This window comes from Centroberyx affinis, unplaced genomic scaffold (assembly GCF_046629955.1).
Source record: "Centroberyx affinis isolate AG114_WGS23_722 - 3 ecotype Tasmania unplaced genomic scaffold, CSIRO-AGI_Caff_v1 ptg004430l_1, whole genome shotgun sequence".
In the NCBI taxonomy this organism is placed as follows: Eukaryota; Metazoa; Chordata; class Actinopteri; order Beryciformes; family Berycidae; genus Centroberyx; species Centroberyx affinis.
The window spans coordinates 43,982-55,708 of NW_027282106.1; the positions used below are offsets into that span (position 1 = coordinate 43,982).

The following is an 11,727-nucleotide window of genomic DNA, read 5'->3' on the forward strand; positions in this document are numbered from 1 at the left end:
GTGTAGCAATACTGTACAATGACTTGATGTCCTTTTAAACTGAGTACAGTGTCAGTGTCTCTATTCTTTCTCTCTCTCTCTCTCTCTCTCTCTCTCTCTCCCCCAAACTTTGAGCTAAGTCATGTGCTCACATAAAGTCTTTATATATTGTAAAACAAACAAAGACTTCACCTCAAGTCCCTAAGGGTGCATTTACAACAGAATCAATATTCAGCGACTTTATATCAAACATCAAAGTCTGTTAAAAAAAAAGAAAAAATGAAAAAAATTGTTCTTAGAAACGCTTGTTAAAGCAGCACACCATCAGTAACTGGGCCTATTTTCCAGTTTGGCATCATCCAATCAAGGCCTGTGAAGTCTTTAAGTGTTTAATGGTTGGAGTCAAATCAAAGCCAGAGGTATTGAAGTTAAGAGATCTCCATTATGTATCCCATAATGCAGTGCAGTTGGTCACCCACAGGTTCACAAGTCAATGGAGAAGGTGATTGGTCAGGTCTCCTTGTCAGGTTAGGTCCAACCAATCAGGTCGCTTGTGGGGCTTGCAGGTGTGAACATCCACCATGTCCTCGCAGTCCTTGCACTCTACGGCGCAGCACCACTTGAACTTGCACTCGCACTTGGTGACACGTTTGACGCGCATGGTGTCGTAGCCCCGCCCACAGCACATCACCTCACAGCCGTCTGTGCCTCTGGACGACTTGTTGCACACTCTGCCTGCTGTACCCAAGGAACCTGTGAGGAGAAGAAAAGGGTGAGATTCTCCTCTACTGGCAGCTGTGGCAATAAGATTACTCATCAGTTCATTTGATGACCCCACTTAAAAAAATGTATGAAGAAGTCTGACAAATGAAAACTGACTTCAAATAGTCTTTTAGCCAAAAATGGTACATTTGATAACTAGTAGATCAAAATCTATATTTAGGACTTGCTCTCATTCTTACAGTGCAGGGAATCTTGACTCTTGAATCTTGATGTATATCCCTTGCCCTACTGATCATAATACCCAGGCAACATTTTAAAGATGTGTACTTGTTTTCAATACCATTTCGTATGTGCCGGGTGACTCTTACCGATATTATCCACCACAGACAGTTTTTACCAACATTTGGCACTTGGCAAGTGTTAATTTCAAACTCTGCTTGTAGCCCTGCTTGTCCTATCTACATAAATTTTGTCCCATTTGCCGGTCCCATTTCCATCACCTCAAACTGTTGCCCATGTACCATGTAATAAAGTAATAATAAAGTAATAAGTAACTTTTGAAGTGAGTAGCACATTAACATTTTTTATCACACATACCTCTATAGAAGTGCTTGAATGGTTGACCACCTATTGGTTACTCTGGGCACCTGTCCTCACATCTTTCTAAATTACATTTTGGAAAACCTCCAGTGATGACATGGATGCCCAGGGTAGCTAATGTTGGCAGTGATTATTTATTTCTGAACATCAATGGAGGTTTGGATGCTGAAAACTGAAACCGTTTTACCGAAATGAAACGTCACTTTTCCTACACTCTTGCAGCAGGGTATAGGCTTACAGCAGAACAGAATAGTCTCAGACCCAAACATAGAGGTGTGCATGTTAACGCTCAGGTGTGAGATCTAAGCCTAAGATCACATGCCATGTCTAATAACAGAGCATCCCTGACAAGAAGAGAAGAGCATGAGGGGAGATATTCCCCTCGGGCTTTAAGGAGCGGAGCTTAATAGTGACCAAAGGAGGGATTTGAAAAATAAGCCTTCATGTATCCTTAGGGTATGAATTCCTATACAATGGAGATTAGTGGTGAGGAGGGTCATAAGCTTCTTTTAAGATCACCTTTGCACCTTTAAACAAGGAGAGGCAGCCTTTCCTTCTAGTGAACACACCTTCATTACCCTTCAATTGTCAGCCTGCAACCAACCTAATAGAGGGAAGGAGCAGAGGATTTTGATAAGATAGTACCATGCTTTCTGCACACATACCAATGTAGGCTATCATAACTAGCCCATTAATAGTGAGTTATTGAGCTCCTTCACGCTCTATTGAAGGGATTGGATAGGAGGAGAGAGACAGAGCTTAACAAGGCAAAGCAAACACTGGGAATTAAGGGAGATGTTAAAGGTCAAATAATTGAACTTTAAGCTGTGAAGGAATGCAAGCTTTCAGTGGACGAGTCTCTGATTCTCACAGATTTTGTGAAACTGACACAGGGCCATGGTGATGTCTATTTGTCTTGTCTCCTAATAGTCCACTCATACTTGTAATTTTCCCTCTAATGAAAATTGGAAATATGGTGAAATCCTATTCTCCATCGGAAATCAGTAAATTATATACTATAAACTCAGTAGAGCCTTCATTACAGTCCCACACAGTAGATTGCTGATGTTTTCTTAATATAAATCCTGCATAAAATATGGGCACATGGGTTTAGTCAAGCAGAATATTTCAATATGCATATGGCTCATAAAGCTGTCATCTTCCAAGCTGAGACAGGAGACATCGTCCCAGTAGACGCCATCTTGGAGCTACATTTAATGTATAGTGGTTGCCATTGCATCTATATTGCATCAAGAAGTGCTGCAAGAATTTCAACTGTCCAGCAACAGTTCAGCAAGCTTGTAAAACAGTCATGCTTCTGAACAGCTAAAGCTGCATTGTTAACCCACCTGCTGTACGGTCCATGAGGCAGTAGTCCGGTGAGTTCTCAACATATACTAACTCATTCTTGGTGCTTCCCTTGAAGTCCTTGTCGGCCACCATGAAGCCCGTCCCATCCTGGTTCATGGTCACTTCAATGGCCGTGTTGTACTTCTTGCGCAGGTAGTCTCCGGTTCGCCTGAAGTCAGACATAGCCAGCCAACAGGTTCTCAGAGCACAGGAGCCACTGACCCCGTGACACTTGCACTCCAGCTTCATAAAGCGTTTCACTGCCTAGAGCAGAGGTCAAAGGTGAGGGGGTGTTAAGTCTATGATGTTGCCCATGGCATGATGTAGATGTGATCAGCCTTGCTAGCACAGTTGTCAGCCATATATCCTTCATGGTGAGTAGATGTTACTTAAAGTTAAGTTCCTTAGACACTTTCTAAAACACCCCCCGACTTGTCAGTGTACAAGACCAAACTCTAGTAAACAGTATAGAAACAAAAATTACACCCACTTCACTGATAACATCTTGAGTGATTTATTTCTGATGAAATTTAACCTAAAATCTGCTATAAACAAGAGAATTCATAAAAATTGCTTGTACAATTGTCTAGTGTATTGAGACCCTAGAAGAATATTTTACCCTTCAGAAGGTAAATTCAGGTCAGTCACTTACATAGAACAGGAAAATATTTTTTAACAAATTATGTCAAGTATGTATGTTCTTTATTGACCAGTATCTATTTAATAAAAGGATGTAAATTTTAATTATTTTGAAAATTGAATTTAATCAATTATGAAACTGGGACTGTACAGAATCTGTACTTGTCTATCATACTCTTAGGTTTACAACAGTGTAGAAAACAGTCTCAGACGCAACACAGATGCATGCATGTTAAAACTCAAGTGCAGCGTTAAAGCCTAACTCCCTTCAAGTCGTTTCCTGCCGCTCACCATTCGTCCGCAGCGGTTGTTGTGCAGGTTCATCAGCGCCCGGGCGTCTTTCACCATCCTCTCCCTGGCATCGACGAAGGCCTTGGCGAACTTTATGCCGTAGTTGATGTTGTCGCTGCATCCACCCCAGTCAAAATTGCCCCTGTCGTCACTGGCTCGCCCGCGCTTGTGGCTGTCACAGCTGCAGATCTTAAGCTCCCCCTGACTGCAGGCCCTGGTAATGGCGTAGACCACTCCTGCCGAAGAGATGGCGTACACGAACGCTGCCTCTCGGCTGCCTGGGTGACCGGGAAAGAGACATTTTGCAGTTATGTCATAGTGAGAATAGTATATTACAATTGTTTGTCGAACTTTGTTATTACACAGCAGCTACTTAGTTTTTGGTACTACTACCCTGAAGTGTTATGACGATGTTATTACACATTGGTCAAAGTTGTCTACTGTCACGCAGAAGCAGTACAATGTCACACAACATACACTGCTGGTTTTGTTGCAACATGTGACATTGCTTTGGTCTCATTCTCATTCAAACTGTTGGTGTGTTACTGCACAAGTCTGCTCCTCTGACCTGAGTTACTGTTCGGTAAAGCAGCCTTTCTCCTGTATTTTCCAGGGAGAAGGAGCACAAAAATCAGTCCATTTATGGTGGATGGCCAGACAGAAGTAGCATGTCAGCTATAACATCACAGTCCAGCCGACTCTCCTTTCACCTTTTAATTTGCACAGATGGCAGCTTTCTCAGTCACCGGGCTGTGTTTTCATTTCAGAGGAGAGGAGATTTTGGGGGTTATTTGGTCTGGCTTTCCCACCCACCTCCCGTCCTCATTCCTGCTCACGCAATGAAGCAGAACACAGGCGATATGTCAGGGAAGGCTTTGTCTGGCTGCCAGAAACATCTACCCAAATATTTACATCTCCTATTACTGTTTATACATCACCCGTGTGGATCTCTCGATCTGCTACTTGTTTTCGGAGAACATCCACTTTCCCAATCTTCCCTCATTCCCGAGAAGGTGAAACCACAATACTTTCTCCGCTCTTACTCTCCCTGTCTGTACTCTAGGGTAAAGTTCAGATGAATAAGAGGCCAAAGTTGAATCAATAAGACGCCTATTAATTCTACGCTTATTTGGGTAACAAAGGAGACATTTATGAGGATGATAAACTTGGGTCCCGATTCCCTAATTACATGGAGCTAGTACTGAAATAAACAACCAGCATGCAAACACACGCATGCACAGATGGCTCCCCTCACACACACACACACACACACACACACACACATACAGACACACACACAAGGAATAACACAGAGAGAAGCCCCCAGTCACACATGCGCACACTCACTTCGCAGCATGACCCTGCCAAACACAGTGTGGTCCCGGTCCAGTGTGCTGCAGTTCCAGCGGTGGTGTCTGAACTGGTGCTGGCACTCTTTGATCCACTCTTTGGCTCCCTCGCCAATGGACTGCATCAGGTCCGGGTGCCGCTGGCAGAGCTGCCGCTGCTTGTTCACCAGGCCTGGAATGTTGTCGCAGATCACCCGGGCGCCCAGCGCGCCAATGTACCTGCAGGTTCACATCCAATAAACAGGTGCAGCGTTGATAAGCTGTTGACCTTTCATACAGTATCGGTGTAAGTATGGAGGCCGCAGTCTGGATGATTGGATTATTGAATTATTTGTAATTGTTTTCCCCTCGCAGTCATGCCCCTCTTCTACTTCAGATATCCAGGATGTCAAAGAGATTATTAAATTCCTCACATTCAATGAAAAGCATCTCTGTCCCTCTGACAGGCCCTTGCTTCCTGTTCTATTCAGACATAATCCCTTACTTTGTAGCAACTCTTAAAAGGGTGGATCACATGGTGGTGCTGTGACACTGGGGGGCCTCTGGAAGCCTTATAAACAGGACATGGGGACAGTCATCTACAGTACAAGTGACCCCTGAAACCCCAACACTCAGACCGTTGCCCCCCCCTCCTCCCCTAAGCCTGCACGCTCGACTCTCCATCCGGATATCATTATAGTCCCTAATCGCAGCCACATTTGTGTCGCCTGGCCACCGAGACAGAAACAGACGTAGCAGGCAGTTTCCACTCCTGTTATGGCTGTCCCGGTCCCATTCTAACTGCCACTATCTGCCTGAGCAGTAAAGCAGAGCAGAGGCACTATGTGTGTTTATTGTGTGTTTTACATACCGGCTGTGCCAAAAGACCCCTGACTGTCTCTAGGAGGACACACACACATAGAGAGAGAGAGAGAGAGAGAGAGAGAGAGGGAAGGAAAGTCCTGTGCAGCAAGACACATGGTGCTCATCTAAATTATCACAATGGTTAAAAATAGGCCCTAACAATACAAACCAGGATTAAAGAAGTATTATTCATCTTGAGAGAAAGCTTCCAAGTCACTCTCTCTTTCTCTCTCCCCCTCTCCCTCTCCCTCTCTCTCTCTCTCTCTCTCTCTCTCTTGCTCAGCGCTTCAGCGTTTTAATCACAGTTTATTCAGAATATTTTGCATAAGACAGCAAAGGGATTATAGAATGCCAAATAGGATAACATATGCTTTTGTTCTCTCCGGGGAAATTACCATTCATAACATTACTTACAAAGGGTGCATTTTCAATCTAAATCCATCTGTAAAACAGAGGGTAATTGTTACAGGGTGAGGAACCATTATTCAAAGACCAAGATACAGGAGGAAACTGTTGAATTAGGCTATGGCTAGATATATACATGCTGGTATAAATTTTCCAGAGGTGTGACCTTACACATGAGAACAACTATTTCAGGTGGATGGGGTTAGTGTGGAGAGTGTGTGTGTGTGTGTCTGTGTAGTGGAGGGGGGGGGGGGGGGGGTGCTAACCAAACCCAAACCTCCTGCATGTATTTCTCCTCTGGGCCTTTAAAACCTCAAGAGAAATCATCAAGGGGCATTTACTCATGCACCAGCGCCTGCACCTGCCACTTACTATGGGCAAGATGGATGGATAGGGGAGATTCCACCCAACATCATTAATCTCCATAAACACGACACCATTGCTGTGCTGAACATCTCACTTGGCATTGATGTTTTTAAAAAAAAAATGATATCCACATTCACTACATTCCTAAGCAGAGGCAAACTAATAGGAAACTATTTGATTTATGCCATTTATTGGACAAGAAATCTCCCAGGCATGGACAAGGAGTAGAGAAGTGTTGATTTTCAGGTGTGGTGGCAAAAACAAAGCAACAGAATGGCTTTATTGAGATGAACATTTTTTCACACTAAGTTTGTCAAATAAGCAGACTGAACTTATTAGAGGCTAGACCCATTGCTGTGTTTTGGCCATTTTCCATCTTTATATCTCCCAGAGGATTCCAGTTTGACTGCTAATGTCAACCCTTTCACAAACAATTCAAGACAGGCAGGTGCAAACGGCCAAGTCTTTATCTCAATGTTTAAAAAGGGCTTTTTGCTTTATAAATCATTTTTTGTTGTATTTGTTCTACTTCCATCAGAACATTTATAACAGTTTGCATATATAACTGCATGTATTCAACATCATTGCACAGATGTCTGAGTAAATGATCTGCTGATTAATAGTGATTGTAATTAAACTGATCTAAACGTCAGCAATGCACTTCAGAAGTCTCACTCACCACCATGATGAATCCACTCTTGGTGTGAAAATGAGCAGGAGCAAAATAAAGGTGAAATATATCCTAGAGGTGGGTTTGGAGCGGTGTCGGGTTATTGTGCCATTTCGGGTTACATTTCTCATCCCCATAACCCCGCCGCTGTCTGATAAGCCCCGAGATTTCATCAGACAAAACATTTTTTTTCTTTTCATGTATTGACAAACGCTGTATAATCAGGTATGAAAGTCCTTGACGATTGTCCGCCGTCCATCATTGGAGAATAAAAAGTTCACCAAAGTGGAAATGTGGGTTTACACAATGCCATGCAGATTTTCTATAAGTGCATCCATAATCTTCTTTGGCTACATCCAAGATTGCATTTTACTTTACTGTAAGAGTGACTTGAATGAGTCCTTCGGCTCAGATTCATTTGATGTCCCAAGCAGATGTTCATTTATTGTCAATAAAACCACCTTTTCCCCTCAGCTGTTGCGCACTGAATTTCAGGTCAGTGAAGCTGCAGTGAGTTGCAATGCAAAAAATCCGTATGCTGGAGAAAAAAGTTAAAACTGTTGTTTTTCTCTGATAAAAGTTATTTAAATCGGGTGGAAGCGGTATATCCGAGGATGAGACAGACACTGTGCGCACCTTTCCTCCTGCAGCCGGGAATGAAGATGCGCCCGGAGCACGCAGCGCTCCAGTGCGTCAGCTGTCCTTGCCCCCCTTTTTTCAGACAATTACAAATAGCGGTATGTAGACCTATAGACGGTGGGAGAGAGGGTGTATATATTTAGAGCGATGGAAAGTAAGCCCTGGCTGTGATGTTATGAGGACTACCACTATAAATCAACGCATCCCACTTTTTACCACTTTGGAACAACCATTAGCCTAAAGGCTACTGTCCCCCAACGCAAAATCACTATGATATTCCTTATATTCCTATGGGGAGTTGGAGTGCGCCTGTGGTGCTCAATTGTGAGTTTGACCTTATCGCACTTTATGTGTTTTTATTTCCTATAGGCATCACTATAATATTCCTATAGGCTATTCCTATTCCCGTGTAGCCTATAGTATCCTTCTATTATACTTTTATTATAGGAGGAGTTCTTTTTTTTTAGTTGCAAAGGTCATGAAAATCATTCTGGAGAATATTGTATTTTAAGTTTAAAGATGAAAATTATTTTATTTCAATTACTTCTCTAAAATCTCTCTTTGATGGAAATTTCAAAACCATTGAATTCAACACAGAATTTCCATTTGACTGTCTTTTTCACTGTTTTTGTTTGTTTTTGTTTTTTTTGGAAGAAGACTAAATCATCACTTTAGCAAGTGCATCAAAAAGCCTCCTGTGGAATATCAACCATGTTAATAAAGCCTTATATTCACAGGGATGTTTATGGAAATATTAAAACAAAAACTTTGCATAAAATAACTCTTCATTTAGTATCATACATTACACCAAAAGTTGGTGTTTCAGCGGTTTGCATTTGGTTAGTTAATAAAATATTTCTACCTCGAACGCCTAATCAGGGACAGGGGTTGCAAATTAGCTCTGTCTAGAAACCCTCAAGCAATGCATGTGTTTCTTGTTTTTAACCTTGAACAATGTCTATTTGCTTTGTCCCTGACAAATAAACAAATAACTAAATAAAGCAGGCATGAAACCACCAGGTAGGCTGCCTGTTGTCTGTCTGTGTCATCAGTGCAAGTTTTGCTTGGGGCACCTTCAGCTATGAGGGGTCAAGCTTTCATGCTTTGACACATCATTAAACAGGAACTTGGTGTCTCCATAGAGATAGATAATCCTTCCCGGGGGGCATTTGAGACCTTGTTTCAGCAGCACATGCCTGCCTGGTCCAGTGTGATTGGTCTCAATCCAATGCATCTGGACAATTAAACTGGCCACATTCAAAATGTCATTGCTGTTGCACAAACACCTCATAACTCATAGTGATTTCCATGATTTTCCTTGGAATGAGCCCAGGATTCAAGAAATCCATTCAAATGCAATTCTATAATTTAAAATCTGCATGGGTGTCAATCTGAAAATTAAACTGATTTCCTGAAAAGTGAATTTTGTAAAAGGTTTTCATCTGACAGTAGCAATATTTAGATCTCATCATGCCATAAACTGGAGGAGGTGTCTATTTTCACATCCAGAACCAAACTGGATTAGAGGCAAAATAGCAAATATGTATATCAAAGAGTTAACATGGTTACATTTTCCTCCAGTAACCTTTGGGAAAGGGCTGTGGAATCATGTGGCCCTGTAATCACTTTGTGGCCCAAACCAAACTTCTGTCACTTTGATCCAATTTGATGTGACAAACCAGGTGAGCAACACCTGACGAAGAGCCTCGAGGGCTCGAAACATTGGAGAATTTCAGTATGGGGGCTCTATTTCATTTTTTTACGACTGAGATTGCTCGTACTTTGCTGTAATGCCTGGTTTATCAAAGTAAGGTTCCGAACCCAATCAAGGCCTTTTCTGGTGGAGTACCACAAGTGCATGGTAAAATATGTTTTAATGTTCCTGAATCCCTGGGTGGGAGACTAAATTTCTCATTTACAGCTCAGAGCTAGACAGTATTTATGTTTGTGTTTGTGTGTGTGTGAGAGAGAGAGAGAGAGAGAGAGAGAGAGAGGGAGAGAGAGGGAGGGGGACGAGAGAGAGGGAGAGAGAGAAAGAGAGTGTGTGAGGTCATTTTAATCAGTACAAATCCAGGGGCATTAGTCGGGGACCTAAGTAAAGGTCAATAACAATGCAACTGCCTAAAAATACCACAACACAGGCAGTGGAGATGATCATAAGTGTGTGTGTGTGTGTGTGTGTGTGTGTGTGTGCAAGCTATCTGTCAGCTGGGAGTTCCCTGAGATTGGGGAAATTCTCCTGTAGCGGTAGGGGTTCACTGTCTGGGACTGGGACACTTCAAATAGATATTGACTGTCACAGGAATTGATCCTATAACCCTTCGGTTTCTCCCCTTATTCTACATCACACATTGTCATGCGCACGCACACACACACACACACCCACACACACACACACACAGACCAGCTGCTTGTCCTTCAGTTATGTCATATCTGGATATGGAGCGACACTTGGATCCTCATTACATGTGACCCTGTCTTTCTTTACCCCAGGACAAGCTATGGATTTTACAGTGACAACTCTATAACAAATTGCTTTACAGGGAGCAGGTGATGGTGGTGAGAACACCAGTCATCCAGCCCTCCCTCTCCCTCTCCCTCTCCCTCTCCCTCTCCCTCTGTCTCGATCCAAGCCCAGCTCCAGCTGTGGTCTTTAAGAGGCTCAGTGTGGGGGCCCCAAGCTCCTATTCTGGGCCCATCTCATGGTCTGGGCTAATTTTGGACAGAGAGAAGGAGAGGAGAGGAGGGGGGGGTGGTGATGAAGAGAGAGAGAAAGAGAGCAAGAAAAGGAGAAAAAGAGAATGGTCCAGCTCACACCACAGCACACTTGGATGACAGGGATTACGTGCCTGTGTGGCTTCTGGTGACAGTATTATGTCTCCTCATCACTCACACAGACAAGCAGATGGACAGCGGGAACGGGCCGGATGGACCGACAGACATATTTTTGGTTTGTTGCCACAGCGGCGAAATGAGAGGGCTGTAAAGTCTCATGACAGGTTATGTGTCTCCTCCTTGACCTCAGTTTTGTCATCTCGTTCACACAACACGACAGTCCGGCCATGAGACCATGTGTCTTACTGTATGTCTGCGATGGCGCGCCACGCAGTCATAAAGTACAGCGCTTAACTTCAATGTTGATCCACCCAGGTGGGACACATGGCCGCAGCAATCCTTTACCTCTTCAATCCAGGATAGAACCAGGGTTCTGGAACTTTGTCAGGCTGGGACCTCAATATGAAATTTAATATCTTGCTCTGGGATCCAGCTTTCTGAAAAAAATATTACCCCTCTTGTTATGTGGGGTCTTGACAGATGGAGAGCCAAGTTCCACTCTGGGTCACAATCCATATCTTAAATAAAACCTGCATAGTTGTCGTCCAAGTTATGCAGCCCAAAAACTGAAGTCAGTGTTTGAATGTGAATGCATTAACATCCCTACACATTTCAGACATGGGTATGAAAGATATGAAAGCTTTGATGAAGTGAGGCTGGAACAGAGAAATTTACAGGTTATTATGCCTGTGGTCCTTTAAAAATCACAGAGGAATCTGAGGATCTTGCCGATCTTGCAAACAAGGACATTTGGAAAAAAATGACTCCTACTCTCACAAATTATTGCTTTCATAAAAGTAAAACTCACCAAGGGTTATGATTTAACACGCTTAACATTAGCTGTCCTTTACCTTTGATTCGCTAAATGTCAACATCTTTAGAATGGAAAAATCCTTTCTTTACATTATTTAGTTATTAATTCTGGATTTCTTTTTCACAACAATGCTATATCATGTTTTGACATGAAGCCTTTTCTGTCTACCACTCTGCCTGCTGGCTGTCACAGCAGCCACGACACGGTCCTCACAGCTCATCATC

General features: G+C 42.9%; 1 protein-coding gene across 1 annotated transcript; it reads right to left on the minus strand.

The window, feature by feature from the left end:
• Positions 1-502: 502 nt before the first annotated feature.
• On the minus strand, positions 503-7,415 carry LOC139665039 (protein Wnt-2b-A-like). The gene is made up of 5 exons (XM_071543983.1): positions 7,225-7,415; positions 4,930-5,150; positions 3,583-3,860; positions 2,652-2,916; positions 503-732 (listed from the first exon to the last, which is right to left on the minus strand). The coding sequence occupies exons 1-5, from the start codon at positions 7,413-7,415 to the stop codon at positions 503-505; spliced, it is 1,185 nt and encodes a 394-aa protein (XP_071400084.1).
• Positions 7,416-11,727: the final 4,312 nt, after the last annotated feature.